General features: G+C 44.7%; 1 protein-coding gene across 1 annotated transcript in view; it reads left to right on the top strand.

Moving 5' to 3' along the window:
* LOC144890811 (disabled homolog 2-interacting protein-like) overlaps window positions 1-16,244 on the top strand; it is a gene marked incomplete at its 3' end in the record, with an annotated part of 32,801 nt that extends 16,557 nt beyond the window's left edge. The window contains exons 8-12 of the mRNA XM_078772650.1: window positions 4,376-4,520; window positions 10,061-10,297; window positions 10,555-10,756; window positions 14,566-14,807; window positions 16,052-16,244. Coding sequence (XP_078628776.1) covers window positions 4,376-4,520; window positions 10,061-10,297; window positions 10,555-10,756; window positions 14,566-14,807; window positions 16,052-16,244 — 1,019 coding nt within the window. The remainder of the gene's footprint in view (window positions 1-4,375; window positions 4,521-10,060; window positions 10,298-10,554; window positions 10,757-14,565; window positions 14,808-16,051) is intronic.
* Between the last annotated feature and the right edge of the window lie 365 nt (window positions 16,245-16,609).

Below are 16,609 nucleotides of genomic sequence, written 5' to 3'. Positions count from 1 at the left end.
CAGGGAGATGTGTGGAAGGGAGAGGGCTTGGGGGGAGGAGGCGTGGGAAGGGGGGGGGAGGGAGAAGTATAAAACACAAGGACACCAAGGACTTCCAGGACAGAAGTTGGTATTTCAAAAAAGTGGAACGAGGGTGAAATTAGCGGGGGTAGAAAATATCAAGGTTTTGGATGGGGGAAGATAAGAGATTGTGGTGAACAGCTGTTTTAAAGACCTGGAGGGTGGAGTGGGATTGAAGAGAGTGAGGGACTTTGTTCCAGAGGCGGGAGAAAAGAGGAATGAAGGAGTGAAGGTGAGCAGAGAGTCTTGATTTTGGCAGTTTGACCATAAGAGGGTTGCCAGGCAGATCTTGTGCGACCTGTAGGAATATTTGCGGGACAGAGCCCAGAGAGAGCTGGGGGGGCAAGGCCAGAGAGGAGTCGGTAGAAGACGGAAAGACCACCAACCTGCCTGCGGTGAGTGAGTGAGAGGCCCTTGGAGTTAGCTTCATCGCGGGAGATTCCAATGATTCTGAATGCTTTGGTTTCAACAGCGTGAAGACGAGCTAGGTGTGAGGCAGGAGCACCAGCCCAGAGGGGAGAGCAGTATTCCATTGAGCTGTGGATGAAAGCCTTGTATGTGGTGAGGAGCTCAGGTGTACCGTGGAAGAACTTCGCATGACGGAGGATGCCCAGTGCCAACTGGCTTTGGAGGCCAGCGTGGAAATGTGGTTTTCCCAGGAAAGATCATGGCAGATAGTGAGACCCAAAAGCTTGAGTGACAGAACTTCTTGGAGAGGATTATTCAGAAAGTGGATGGGAGGGTTGTCCAGTCGGTCTTTTCGGAGAGACATCGTAAGAGTGTGAGATTTGTCAGGATTGAAAGACATGTTCCACTTGTGTGACCAGTTTGTGATATTGTCCAGATCTGCAGAGAGTGAAGAGGCTGTTGCCTGCCAATCTGAGGGTTGAGATATGGAGCGGCAGAGAGTGGGGTCATCAGCAAAGCGATAGAGAGGATTTTCCAGAGAGTTGGAGAGATCATTAATGAAGACCAGAAAAAGCACAGGGCCCAGAACACTGCTTTGTGGAACTCCAGCCTGAACAGGAAGAGGAGATGAGAGAAACCCATTCAGGGCCACACGTTGATTACGACTAGAGAGGAAGTCCGCCAGCCATGCGTGGAGATTTCCATGGATACCAAAAGAGGAGAGTTTGGTGAGCAGAGCGGGGTGCCAGACCGTATCGAAGGCACGTGATATGTCAAGGGAGACTGCTCTAATTTCCTGTTTGGCATTGAGGACCTCCATCCATTGTTGAGAAAGCAGAAGCAGCATGTCCAGAGTAGAGTGTCCAGGTCTGAAACCAAATTGATGATCAGAGATCAAGCCATTGGAGAAGAGGAAAGATTTCATATCTGAAGCAATGATGGATTCCATGACTTTGCTGATAATTGGGAGAAGGCTGATTGGTCTGTAGTTGCTGGGATCTGTTTTTGCACCTTTTTTGTGCAAAGCGGTGATGTTGGCAGATTTCCAAGCAGATGGAAGATGACCTTGAGCAAAAGAGAGGGTGAAGAGAACAGAGAGAGGGAGTGAAAGAGCGGAAGAACAGGATTTTAGGACCCGTGGGCTGATGCCGTCAGGTCCAGTTGCAGAATCCGAGTCAAGGGTTGACAGAAACTTTTCCACCTTGTCAGGAGGAAAGGACACAGAGTCCAGGAGCAGCTGGGTACGACTGGGTACGGTGGGTACAGAGAGGGATGGGTTTGGGACACAAGATTTAGAGGCAAACACAGAGTTGAGGCATTCAGCTTTTTCACGTGCGGAGTCAGCCGTGTGGCTATTTGAGGTGAGGGAGGGGATGGAGGGGGAACAAACACCAGAAACAGATTTGACCAGATGCCACCAGGATTTGGAAGAGGGAGACAGATAAGAGAGTTCGGTCCTGAGAATGGAGAGATATTGTTTCCTGGCTCTCCTGAGGGTGGACACACACTTGTTTCGGGCTTTGTGAAAGGAAATGAGATTTCCTTCCGTTGGATTTGCTTTCCAGGAGACGAAAGCAAGTTGTTTCTGGGCAATAGCCTCACCACAAGATTCCGTGTACCATGGACGGGAGGAAGGGTATGACAACAGAAGACGAGATGGGATAAATCTGTGCATGAGAGAGAGCAGTTTGCTTTGGAAGAATTCCCAGGAAGAATTTATGTCAGAGGCAGTAGAGATGGGAGACCAGTCCAGATGATTGATGGCTGCTTGAAGACCGTGCCAGTTGGCCTGAGTGAAATGCCAGACTCGTCGACGCTGAGGAGGCTCTCTGAGAATGGTCAGAGAGATGTCCACTTTAACAAGCACATGATCAGAAGAGCCGATTGGAGCAGAAGAAGAGCAGCAGACATTTTCAGGGAAGTTAGTCATAACCAAGTCCAGAAGAGAAGATGCTCGGTTGACTGAAATCCGGGTCGGGAAATTGACAGATTGTGTCAGTCCCAGTGAGTCACAGAAGTCCTTTGCTGAAGAGCCATATCTGGTGAGAGAGGTACCCACACCCAGCCAACTGGCATGGTGACAGTTGAAACTAGAACGGGCACTCGGTAGAGCGCATACCTTCGCCGCAGCTACTGTTCTGTACTTGGCATGGGAGTGTAGGGAACAGAACAACAAAAATACGATTTTGACCTTTTCGTGACCTTGACCTTGACCTTTGACCCGATTGCTCCCAAAATCTAATCAAATGTGTCCCGTATAATAACCAATCATCCCACCAAATTTCATGCAATTCGGTTGAATACTTTTTGAGTTATGCGAATAACATACACACACACACACACACAGACATACAAATAAATACACAGCGATCAAAACATAACCTTCGGCTTTTGCGAAGGTAATCACTACATATGAGGAAGAGAGAGTTGGGATGGGTAGATAGAAGTTGGTCCATATTCCCAGACAGCAAGATGTAGATGGAGTCACCACTGTTTGGTGGACTGTACAACACACATATGAACAAAAGGTGGGAGCGAAGGGGAAGCCGTAGCCAAAGGTATTCCTGGGGGTGAGGTGGAGAGAGGGCAGTGCAGGGCGAGTGAGGAAGAGAGTTTTTTATAAAGATAGCAACCCCACCTCCAGGACGAGGCTCAGGTCTATCATACCGGAGGAGGGAGTAACCTGGGAGAGATACCAAGGAATCAGAGACGTCATGAAGGAGTAAAGTTTCTGTTAAGCAGATCACGTCTGTTTGAGTGAAGGCCCCGGATGTTTGAGGTCCATACCATTAAGGAAGAGGAAGAGGAAGGGGGAGCTGTTGAAGGTGTGTCGGAGATTACAGAATAGCTTGGAGAAAGGGAAGAATGGGGCGGACAAAAGGTTTGATGGTGATTGGGAGAGGCGCAGTGAGGTGTTTGACGAGGGGGAAGAGCGAGGCAGAATGTTGAGGGAGATGAAGGTGAAAGTTGGAAGGGGGAACAAGCGGGGAGGACGCTCAGGGAGTGACCTCCCTGCCCCATGCGAGTCCCGTGCTCAGCTGGTTCTGGCTAACAGTACCTGGTATGGGCCCCTCCCTTGTCCAGGGTAACGGATCCCCACTGCCTTGTGGGGGAAGCCTCTTTCGGCTAAGGCTATGAGAAGGACACTCAAATATCAAACCGCACTGGTAGGTCAGCCTGGGCAGCACAACATCGTGGATAAATGTGCCCATGAAAGTCAGTGGTGGCACAAATTAAGGCTTCACTGCGCAGCATCTGCAGACAGCTGTGTCAACTTCATGCTGGTTTTTCCCTTCATTGGCACCAGCTCACCTGCTCACCATCCATTTTTACCTATTCAGCCATCGCACAACGCACAATGCTTTGTGAGCATGCCAACAAAGTGAAGAGAGTCGTAGAAAGCGACGACTCACACCATCGTCATCACATACATTACATGTTGACAATGACGTCCGGGTCACAGTGAACAAATCAACACGTTGTATTGTATTTGAGCCGAGAATCTCAATATCGTAAGCCAAGTGCTCACATCGGAGTGCCAGAGAGGTCAAGCAGAATATAATTTTCTGAAATAAATCACAACCATCCTTGCTGTTCTACAGAGTTTTCAAAGACCCGAAAGCTCATCCATGTTAATGGTTGTTTACATTTTGGTGTCACAATCCTTTTGTCCTTTGTGTTCTTCATATATATACAATTATACATGCTATGTCCCCTATGTCACTGATGATGTCATTGATGGTTGTTGGTATTTCGCTAAGTTTATATCTATGAAATTTGACCTTTTATCAAGATACTTGGTATTCTGAACTTGTCTCCATTATTGAGAGATCGAAAGATCCTCCTTCATCACACGATGCGAAGCAGATGATGCTGATTAACAGTGCGTTTTGTTTACACCATTCAGGGGAATTCATCAAGGCTCTATACGAGTCAGATGAGAATTGCGAGGTGGACCCAAGCCGCTGCACACCCGGTGACCTGCAGATGAACCAGGATAACCTGCGTATGTGTTGCGAGTTGGCGTTCTGCAAAATAATCAATTCCTATTGGTGGGTGATTAAATGTGACTCACCCATAAAGGTCTTGCTTCCTCCTTCTTCTTCCTCCTCTTCCTCTTCTGCTTCTACTTCTTCTTCTTCTTCTTCTTCTTCTTCGTCGTCGTTGTTTTACGGCCATTTGCATGCTTGAATGTGTAAGCCGTGTTTCACCTAATGGCTGCTTTCCAGGCAGCGCAATCCGTTGCTAGCCCTCTTGTTAGGCTTTTAACTCTGAGATCATCTCTCAGCAACTCATTCCATGATTTCCTCGGACAGCCTGGAGCTCTTCTTCCATTCACATTCATATTTATACACTTCTTCACACAGCTGCCCTTCCCCATCTTTTCCATGTGTCCGAACCACCTCAACCTACCCCTATGCATAACCTCACTCATGCTCTCTATACCTAACCTACCTCTTAATTCCACATTTGGTTTCCTATCCTTCAGTGTCACATTACACATCCATCTCACCATTCATATTTCATCGTTTTTGATCGCCCAGGTTTCACTGCCATACATCATCGCACTTCGAACGCAAGCTGCATTAAGTTTTCCCTTTAGTTGGAGAGAGATATCCCCCTTGATGTCAACAGGGGTAACAACTCCCTAAACTTCCGCCAACCACTTCTATTTCTTGCAGTCACTGCTGCCACTGCACCGCCACCTGCAGCAATCATAACACCATGGTAACAAAATCTATCTACACATTCCAGGGATATGTCCCCATCAACTAATCTTTCCACTCTGACTGGTACCAGTTGTTTACCTGCACAGACAGCACACTTAAAGTCAGGAACCACCTGCAGTCTACCCCTGATGTCACTACACCTCTTGTGCACCCAGCAGTTACAATATTTACACAATATTGAGTTGCTACCTGCACCCTTTTTACAGACAACACAAGGTCACCTCCCACTTTTTTTCCACAGTTCATTCTCCCACCGCACTAATCAGTGCTTTTGTTTTTGTTCTCTTCACTTTCAATCTTCTGGCCTCCAAACGCTCCTTCAATACTGTATATTTACCCATGACCTCTTCCACACTCTCGACTATCAGCACTAAGTCATCAGCGTACATGAGCTCGCAAGGTAAGTCTCCTCTACGTTCCTGTGATATGGCTTCAAGAACCATGATGAACAAGATTGGGCTGAAGACTGACCCCTGGTGAACCCCCACTTTCACTTCAAAGTCCTCACTCTGCACTCCATTTACCCTCACAGAAGTTTTTGGTCCATCATACATCACCATGACTACCCTGACTAACCAATCCTCCACACATAACTTTCTCATTGACCATTGCACCACTTCCCGAGGCACCTGAGGCACTGTCGAATGCGTTCTCTAAATCCACAAATATAAAGTACAGCTGTCTCTTCTTCCCCAGATATTTTTCCTGTATTTGCCTAATTATAAAAATAGCATCGAACGTGCCCCATCCTGGCATAAAGCCAATTTGAATTTGATGTATATTAACACTCCGTCTTATCAATTTATCCACGACTCTCTCGAACACTTTCATTCCATGGTCCAGCAGCTTCAAACCCCTATAATTATCCCTAACTCAGGCATCACCCTTCCCTTTATAAATATTCACTCATTCCTTACAGGAGTGGTCAGAGAATAGGGGTGAGTGTGGAGGGTCATCCTGTCACCCTTATTATTATTACTATTATTAATATTATTCCTTAGTAATAATGTGAAAGGGCCAGCAGGATGGCCTAGAGGTATGCACACTCGCCTTTAAGCTGTCGAGCTTGAGTTTGAATCCAGACCCAGCTATAAACTATCATCCTGGTGTTTCATTGGGAGGATGATTCATCAATGTGTGTGTCGTCCCTCGGATGGACACGGTAATCTGGACGTCTTGTCTGTTTGCATTAGTTGTTGACGTTACAGATCCCACATTGTCCTTCACGAAGAGTTGGCAAGTTATTGCCGGCACCATGAACACATTACAAATTCCTGCCCAAATTACTCCTGAAAAGGCAATGGCAAACCACCTAGTCCTTGCCAGGAAACTGCTTTGGCAACACTGACACTCTGAAACATAGCATGGTGCATCAGAATCAGAATAATGTTAATATTATTATGCTATTATTGTTATTGTTGTTATCACTTTTGTTCTTGGGTGCGCCATGTTATGGCCATAACAAGCCATGTTATGGCCTTGGAAAAATGCCACAACATGAAATGACACTCAAGCTGCTATCTATACACGTTAACATGGCATTTTCCAAGGTGGAAAAGCTGATAAAAAATGGAAATTCCTCCAGATTTTGTTGAGGTCGAGTCAAATTATTATTACGATTATTTTTGTCAATATTATTATTATTATTAATATTAATATTGCAGCCTTGCCAGCGGCCTACTTAGAAGGCTCACTCACTCTCCTCAATGCGACTCAGGTACGTTAGTCTTTGGGGGACGTGCTCGATGCTTGATGTTCTTCTTCTTCGTGTGATGTATGGATGGCAGCTTGTTAATATTATCATTATTTTTTATTATGCCATTATCAATGGACAGAATTAACTGAATAGTTTGTGGTTATAATATTTTTAAACTTCTGGTACGTGAGCCCCACAAAATGCCACAGTAAGCTGTACAGTCATGTGAAAAAGTAAGTACACCCCATGTAAAGTTTTGACTTTTTCAACATATTTCAACATACAGCTATTTGATCTTCATTTCAACAATATTGATAGATAAAAGTGATATAATATGACAAATATCATGAAACATTTACATTTTGTAGTCCATTGTATAATTTAAATAAACATAAATGCAAATACCGCATGTAGAAAAAGTAAGTACACCCCTACGTTTATCACTACTTCAAATACCTAAAATTAGAATCAGGTGCACCAGCTCAGGTGCAAATGATTAGAACATTGTTAGAGAGGATCTTGCAGGAACCTGTCTTGTTTAAACCTCAGACATTTAGTTGGGTTTGCTCTTTGTTGTTGAAGTATGCAGCGTCACCATGCCTAGATCAAAAGAGCTCTCTGAGGCCTTCAGAAAGAAGGTTATAGATGCCTACAAGGCGGGGAAGGGATTTAAAAAGATCTCCAAACAATTTGAAATCAATCATTTGACTGTCCGGAAGATCATCTACAAGTGGAGAAGATTCCAAACAACTGCCAACTTGTTCAGGCCAGCCCGCCCCAGCAAATTCAGCCCGAGAGCAGACCGCAAGATGCTGAAAGAAGTCTGTAAGAACCCCAGAATGTCATCATGGGACCGACGTAGCTCTTGCCACTGTTGATGTCAAAGTGCACGAGTCTACCATTAGAAAGAGGCTGCACAAATTTGATCTCCATGGGAGGTGTGCCAGGAGGAAACCTTTGCTTTCCAAAAAGAACATTTTAAAAAAGAACGAGCAGGGACCCGTGGAACAGAGTTCTGTGGAAAAGCCTCGCTTTATTTGGGTGGTGTATAAGCAACGAAGCGGTGCCTCGCATGCTTTCAGAAGTTTATGTTTACTGCTAAGCCAGCGTTAATGTTCGTCGTCTGCACACTTATTACCAAAAGATAATGTCATGAATTTGTTTTATGTTCCCAGAGATCAGATGTTGAAGTGGAGATAAATGATGAATTGCAAAATGAAAGTGACAATCAGGAAAAACAAACGTGTTGTTTTATACATCTGACCAAAACAAACGTTGCAAATTAGCCTTATAGGGGCATCGCGTTTGTTTCCATTGGCATCATTTATGCTTTGTGACGGTGAACAATAGTTAGGTATAGTCAGTTGTAATGAACAAAAAAAAGTTTTATTTACTGAGCCAAATTAGTCCATTTTTTTTTAAAGCATCATTTTCTTGGGAGCTATTATCCCTCAAACTTTCACTCTGTATCTGCCCCTGAGTTCGTAGATGATCTCCCCATAAACAACGTTGCGGGTTAGTCGGCCTGCAGTAAGCTCAGTCTCTCTCCTTATCCGCAATTAATTCTGGTTGGCAAAGACACGCAGATAATGTGGGTCTCCTACTCTACTCGGTGCAACGTAAAAACACTGGTGGGAAGCAGCACTCCAGCAAGCTCTGACCCTGGCTTTTGTTGATTGTCATCGCAAAGACCGGCCTGACCGGAAACTGTCCTCCGCGGAGTTGTAAAGGATGATCCGTGTCAGATGGAGAAAGAAAAATTCTAGGAATAAGGAGAATAGACCCGGAACGATCACCAGCGAGCTTCCGCGCCTGAAGAACACGTTCAGTGGGTCATACGAAGCACCGCCCGGAGACGCCTTTTTAACAGTCGGAACTGCTGCTAAGCTCAAATCCACAGTTAAAATTTTGAAATTTGGTTCAGGTTAGAAAATTTTACAGCGTGTCACTCTATTGTAGAGCGGAGCGGAGCGGTGCTTTGTATGATTGGCTGTCCCATATATGTTTAGGTCCTGGACATTAAATATCCCATTGTGTATTTTAAAAAGAGCAGACCGTTGTGGCCTTGGGATGTGAATATGACAGGCTTGATGGGCCAAGTGGTCCTTTCCTGTGCTTTAATACCTCCACCACCGAAGGTGGACGGAGGTTATGTTTTCACACCTGTCTGTCTGACTGTTTGTCTGTGAGCAGGATATCTCAGAAAGTTGTAGACAGATTCGGATGAAACTTAGTTGACAGGTTGGGTGTGTTTCAAGAACAAGACGATTCGATTTTGGTTCAGGTCTGGATCCAGATCCGGCCTATCAATGGGATACAAAAGGTAAACCGTTCAGCCTTGCGGAGGTATGCGCTCTACCGAGTGTTCTAGTCGTGTGTGCGTATGTATGTGTGTGTGTGTCTTTGGCTGTCCGGGCGGTAACCTTTTAACATTTGAACTTTTGTCATCAGATTTTCTTAAAGTTATATTTCTAATATGGAGAAAACAAATTAATTATTTGGTCAAAAAGTTAAAGGTCAGTGTCATAAAATCGTCAATTTTCATCCAATTTACCTGAAGTTTTAAGAATTTGCATATTGGGTCATTGAAGCCTATTGCTTTTGAGGTCAAGAGGTCAAGATCACCTAAAATGGGTTTTTGGGGGTGGGGGTTTGTTATCCGTTTTCGTCATGTTTACCATCCGGAAGAAGAAGTCTGAATACAAAGCAGACGCGGACGGGCTTTGCCTTTTCAGATGCTTCTAGTTTAATTTGTGGAGCATTGTGGGTTTATCAGTTGAGATAAACACTCAGCTTAGAAAACGCACCTTTTTCTTTTCAAGTGCAAGTACTGTATAGTAAAAGAAATAGGGTGGTAATACTCCTGTGGACCTTATGAAGCTCGTCAGGCCACCATAGTGGTTTTTCTTTGCACAGATATACCCAGTGGTGCCCATCTCCTCCGGTCGAGGTTTTTTTCTGAGCAGCCTTGAGAATTGAAGCTGGACCAGTGATGACAATGCAACAAAGTTTCAGGAAATGCAACCACCACAAACTTTACACTTTAGCTATACTTACCCTGTAACAAGAGAAATACTGTTTGAGAGGCCTTGCATACTTTGTTTGGTTTAGATGAGCCCATGGTACTTTAATTACAAACTTATAATCTTGTGCATTTCCTTCACAGCGTGTTTCCTCGAGAGCTCCGTGAAGTGTTTGCATCTTGTCGGCAGCAATGTGGCGGCCGTGGGCGCCACGATTTGAGTGAGCGCCTCGTAGTTGCCTCCCTCTTCCTGCGTTTCCTGTGTCCCGCCATCATGTCCCCAAGTCTGTTTGGTTTGACCCAGGAGTACCCAGATGAGCGCACCGCTCGAACACTCACACTCATTGCCAAAGTCATCCAGAACCTCGCTAACTTCACAAAGTGAGTGCTGGGTATCCGGCCTTCAGATATACTTAACCATCATGCTTGCAATTATTAGCTTATTGTCTTCAGTCTAGATCTGTTTACTCCTGGACATAATTCCACCTTGTCTTACTTTTGCCATCCATAATTCCTTGACTTTCAACTTCTTTTTACCTGTGCATTTTGTTGTGCTCTCATACCCTGCACCAAAGCCCCTATCTTCCCCTCATTTCGTATTTCCTCAACCCATGCCACATTTTCTCATTCCATGTCAGGTTTGGAAACAAGGAAGACTACATGGCCTTCATGAATGACTTTTTGGAAAACGAGTGGGGAAAGATGAAGCGGTATCTGCTGGAAATGACCAACCCAGATTCAGGGCCTCACTCTGAGAGCTTTGATGGCTACATAGACCTAGGCCGTGAACTCTCCTTCCTCCACATCCTCCTTTCAGAACTCCTCGCTCAAGGAGATGCGGTACGTAGCCAAGAACATGGGGATACAGTACATTACAATTCAATCATTCCGGAGTTACGGTGACTATATAATCGGTGTTGAATTCTTCAAAGCAGGTGCACAGCCTCATTTCTTCTGCCAGTCCAGACATTGTGGAGGAAGAATTATGGTTACTCCAAGTAATAAACCTTCCACACTGTTAAGTATGAAATATCTAGGATTTTAAATCTGCAACATGTACCAACTAGAACGCCACTCAGTAGAGTGCATACTCCCGCCGTGGGTTTAGTTGGAATAATACGTTTTGTTTGACATCCCCTCTCCCCAAAACAATAAATGAAAAAGGAAGTAAGCCCTAACTGTCAGAATTTATTTTGATATATCTCGGAATTAGAGGAGAAAAACATCATTTAAGAATAAGAATAAAAGCTTTAATGCTGTAAAACAGAAAAAATCTTTCCCAAAAAAATTTCCAAAAACATTCCTGGATCCGGAATAATATCCTGAGCTTCACCAAAAACTAAACAATTCTTCCTTATCCCAAGAGCAATCATCCCACCAACTTTCATCCAAATCCATTCAGAACTTTTCCAGATAACTTGTTCACAAACACACGAACACACACACACACACACACACACACACACACACACACACACACACACACACACAGACGGACAGGATCGAATGCGTTACTCCCTAGCGGGAGTAATAAACCTGAAAATCGCAGAGCCAGAACCAGAATTATTTATTTGGTCGGGGAAGCCCATGCGAGGTTTCTTCTTCTTCAGCCTCTCGCAACCCTGAGTGAATGTGCGATCTTTTTTTAAAAAGGTGAAATTTTGCCAAATCTGTTTTAATTCGTTTGTTAATATACCTCAGCCATTGACAAATCTGGAACTAAGTCTTTATAAGTTCATCAAATACTGACACCGCGAATGACATTCGCTGAGCTAAATGTTGATATCTCTTCTGAGGTAAAGATTAAAAAAAAAAAAGTTTTAAAGCATTATACGTATCAAACGATACATTTTATGAAACGGGGAAACCTAATACACACTTTGGTGGTTTTAAAATGACAGAATATGTCTTTATTATAAAAAAAAAAAGAATATTGAAGACGACGCTGCTAAAAGAAAATACACCGCTCCAACGCATAACCACGAGTTTAAACTACATTTACAACAAATATGAAAACTATTTTCATATCACAATGTTAAATATAGAATATATAGAAGATAATGTTAAAAAAAACGAGCCCTATCTTCCAATGGTAAAAAAAATCCTTCAAAAAATTCCTGGATCGGGAATAATATCCTGAGCTTCACCAAAAACTAATCAATTCTTCCTTATCCCAAGGGCAATCATCCCACCAACTTTCATCCAAATCCGTTCAGAACTTTTCCAGATATCTTGTTCGCAAACACACGAACACACCACACACACACGGACGGACACGATCGAATGCATTACTCCCTGGCGGAGTAATCATGTCAACAAATCACGAGTGTTACCTTCGACCTGTTTCAGCTGAGCAGGAGGTGTGCGTAGCTTGCCAATCATTGTCATGGTGAATTAACAGGGTCTCGACGAGTTTGCAAAGGACATTGCAATAGGTGCTTTTGCAGCATCTTTTCTTGAAGATGCAAAAGCAGATATACATCTACCATGTTTTTCAGATCCCTTTTTAGAAAACCACTATAGATTTGAGCAAGTTTAGTGCAATGCAACCATTTGCACACATGCTTAGTTTAGTGCATACATGTGCAAAATACGACAAGTAACAGACATGTCACAGTTATTTTGACTCGTTAACATACCGTATTTGACCTTTGGTGGCAGGCCTGCTCAAAACAGATCAGACCAAAGGCAAGCAGAATGCCAACAAAACTACCACAGTGACGTGGCGAGTGAAACAGATGTGCTTTGGTGGTGTTTCGTTATATGTATGAGTCGGAACGTTTACCAAAGGCCTTGTGTTGATTGCTCGCCATTAAACATCGCCCATACATTAGTAGTTACATAGGTTCTGTGAAAAGGACAGTGTGCTTAGACTTTAGAGCAACAACAACAAAAAAAACCTCCAATTTATGTAAGCTGAAGAGGAAGCCTTTGTTCTTTCTGAAATGTTTATCTAATTACTGGCGTTTTCAAACAGCCCTTGTCGACCCAATTTCAGGCCATCGAGGCTTGGTCTTCCAAAATGCTTTTATGAGAACGAATGCAAATTACCACGAAATGCACGTTGTAGAATCCCCACCAAATTGTGTAGAATCTGGCATTTGGATTAAACGCTGCTCTTGTACCCGCTGTTTAAGGGATTCACTTTGTGGCCAAGTGCTATATTAATTGTGGCCTTCTCTTTGGTTGTTTTTTTTTGGTTTTTTTTCCCAAATACACAGAAGGAAAGAAGTGCAAAAGGCTTTTTCATCCTACGTTACAAAATTTTACTCGCAGTGTGTGGTGGCTCCATTCCATGCGCTGCGTTGCGTATTTCTGAAAGCCCACACCATAGCTGCAGTTTCATTACTGTTGCCATTTTCATGAATGCACCCATCGTAACTATACAGTGATCCAAGACAGCTGGCATACCATTTCTGTTAGTGACATGGGACATCCTTTGGGAAGAAGAGATGGTCAAATAATTGGCTCATTTGCGCACGCACTGCCACAGTGGCAGAACTAGCCTCAACTCAGAATTCTGCTGGTACTGCGATACCACAAAGCTGAGCTGCATCCTTCGATGGTGATCGGACCTGTTAATGAGGCATGGTCACCTCTCTCTCTCTCTCACTCCCCCCTTTCCCCTCCCCTCTCCCTCCACTCCCCCTCTCATCCCCCTCTCTCTTTTCTCCATCTCTTTCCCCATTCTCTCTTCACCCCCTTTCCCTTTCTCATTCCTCCTCCTTCCCCCCTGTCCTTCTTCCCCTTTGCTTCCTCCCCTCTGCTTTCTCCCTCTCCTTCCCCTCTCCTCCTCCCTATCCCCACTCTCCTCCCCCAACCTCCCTCTTCTTCCTCCTCTCCGCCCCCCTGCCACCACCTCTCTTCTTACCCCTCTCATTCCCCCCTGCTTGCCTCCTCTCTCCTTCCTCCCTTTCTCCCTCCCCCTTCTTCCCTTCTACCCCCCTCTCCTTCCCGAACCTCTCCTTCCCGAACCTCTCCTTGCCAACCTCCCTCATCCTTTCCGAACCTCTCCTTGCCAACCTCCCTCTCCTTCGTTCCTCTCTTCCCCCATCTCCTTCTAGCTTACTCTTCTCCCATTTACTTCCCCTCATACTCTCCTTCCCGTCCCTCATCTCCTCCCACATCTCCTTTCCCTCACCATCTCTTTGCTTCCTTTCGTTACTCCCTCGTCCACCTTTCTATTGATTGGTTACTTCATTTAATCATTCATGATGACATTGCTGAGGATCTGTTGGTATATGCAAATTAGTATACAGGTTGACTTGAAAGCTCTGCATTTTAAGCCAAGTTTTACATGTTGCTGGTGCCTGTAGCTTGCTGTAATTTGTCGTGGGGTACCACGTGAATTGATATCTCCTGAGAGGAAAACACAAAATTGAGCTTGGTGGTGGAGATTTGGTGATTTAATAGCCACTGAAGTTTCCCAACCACTTGCAAAGAGGATGAAACACGGATATGAAAAACTTATAAACCCAATTGCACTTCGCACCCTGGGAAAATTATTTAAAAGCCTAAAATCTGCCCAAAACGTCATGTTGATTTGAGTTTTGGCAATACCGTCTGATCACTGTACATTCGTGATAATTGTCTGTGAAAGACTCCGTTTTCTTCCCTAACCTTCTCCCACCCCCAACCCCTTGCCTTAGACTCTTGCAGCCAAACTCGGTCCTTTGCCACGGATCCTGGGTGACATCAGTGCAGCGCTCGCTTCAACGAGCCCCCCAGCCCCACCTGCGCCCTTGGTATCTATGCACGGACCCGGCACGGCATGCCCGGGCCTGTTGATAACGGGTGTTGCAGGAGATCGGCTTGCGAGTGGGCCCGCCATCAGCAGCATGAGCTTGGCTTCAGGCCTCCATCGTATAGTTGAAGATGGAGATATGGCCGGGTGAGAGATTGGTGGCATAAATGAGATTGATGGGATCTATTTTGGTTGGCACCAGGAAACCGAATCAATGTAATGTGGATTAGGCAAGCATTGATCTCCTTCGTGCATACCTGGCAGTCCCATTGTGGCCCCAAAGCTGAACAAGTCAGGATTCATCGTAACTATTTTAACACGAGCACATCCAAGCCATTAAAACACTTAATTCCCAATGTCGATGGTAATAACATGTTCTTCTGCTCATGAGTAATTTACAATATTAATGACATGATATTGTCAAATGTTACTCACTGGTCAGAAGAGTAGATTTTGAGCACCAAGTATAAATTATTGTACTATTCCCAATTGTGAATTTTATTTTTTCGATTGTGCTCAGGAGGCACATTTGTGATGGAGGAGCGACTGCTGCCAAATATGTATGTTAATTTAGAGATAATATGGTTCGAGAATGGAACTACTCAAAGATAGCAAAGGAATATGCACATGAATCATATGTACAAGTTACGTAGTCTCCGAGCCTCAGATACAGGATAACTGATAACACAACAATGGCTCTTTGTCACCGCCCTCTGTAGTACGGTGTCCAATTAACATTCCTATTGTGTCCTGCTGGATGATTGTTATTGTTCATTTTGACTCGATATTAGCCATACTACAATGGCCGTTGCCCGGAACATAATTGTAGGGGACGTTGGCGGCGTAGTGGGTCAAGACATTGTAATGGGATGCCGAAGCCAGCAGCATGAAGGATTTGGATTCAAATGCAGTGTTCGCACAGATTCATCTGCAGAAGCTTGTCAGTATTTATTACTGGCAATTCTGATCCACAGTAAGTAGTCCAGGAATAATAGATTTAACCCGGAACAAATTCAAACAAAGCTGTAAATTTCAGGATATGTTCAGAAAACTGTCCTGAATAACATACTAAAAGTCCCCAGACATCCGCCTTGTGCTTCAACGGAAATTCAAGATGGCGTCCAAAATGGCGGCAATTTTGGCATTTTATCATATTACCACCTAAAAACATGATAGAAATGCAAACAGGGTGTCAAAATACATGTTTTCAAGCACGAGGATTGTTTTAAAGATTACATTATGAGTTTATATGACATATGTGTCATTCGATCGATTATGAACAATTTCAAACTACCTTTTATGAACATTATGAACAAAATGATTATGAACAAACAATATTTTGAATGACTACCTTTCGTTAACGACTATCTTTCACCTCTATCCTTTCTCAGGGGAGTCACTCGCTTACCATCACCGACACAAGAGAACCGTGAAGCTTTCTTCGTAACGCGTCCCGAACCGCCACCATTATCCTCTCCACCCGCACCGCACAGCCACCCTCCCTCTGATCGTGATGGTGATGTGGGTGGTGGAAGCAGCAGCAGCCTCCACAGTGGTGGCGTTGACCTTGGTTCGGCCGATGAGAGCACGGGGCCAGGTGGGAAGCTGTGGCCTAAAGGAGGCTGGTCGCAAACTTCTGGTGGTGTTTTGGCTCGCAGACCCGAACAGCTAGCGTTGACCATGGCAGAGGTTGGCAGGTATGGAACCAATGGTTCGCTCTGGTCCAACAACCCTTCCTTAATTTTTTCCCATCTTACATGTGTAATTTTACTTCCCCTTCCCCAGGGATATTGGCCACTCAGTTGCACCACCACCCCTGCTTCCGTTGTCTTTTCACAATCCGCTGTTCCATCTCGGCGTGCCGCCCGACTGCACCCGCGGCTCTACGTCCGGGTCGGTCACCGAGGGGACGTCTGGCCTCCGAGCCCCAATGCTCGATTTTCCTGCTG

This window comes from Myxine glutinosa, chromosome 2 (assembly GCF_964187855.1).
Source record: "Myxine glutinosa chromosome 2, kmMyxGlut1.1, whole genome shotgun sequence".
NCBI lineage: Eukaryota > Metazoa > Chordata > Myxini > Myxiniformes > Myxinidae > Myxine > Myxine glutinosa.
The sequence above is the reverse complement of the archived record's forward strand: the minus strand, read 5'-3'. Positions and strand labels throughout refer to the sequence as shown.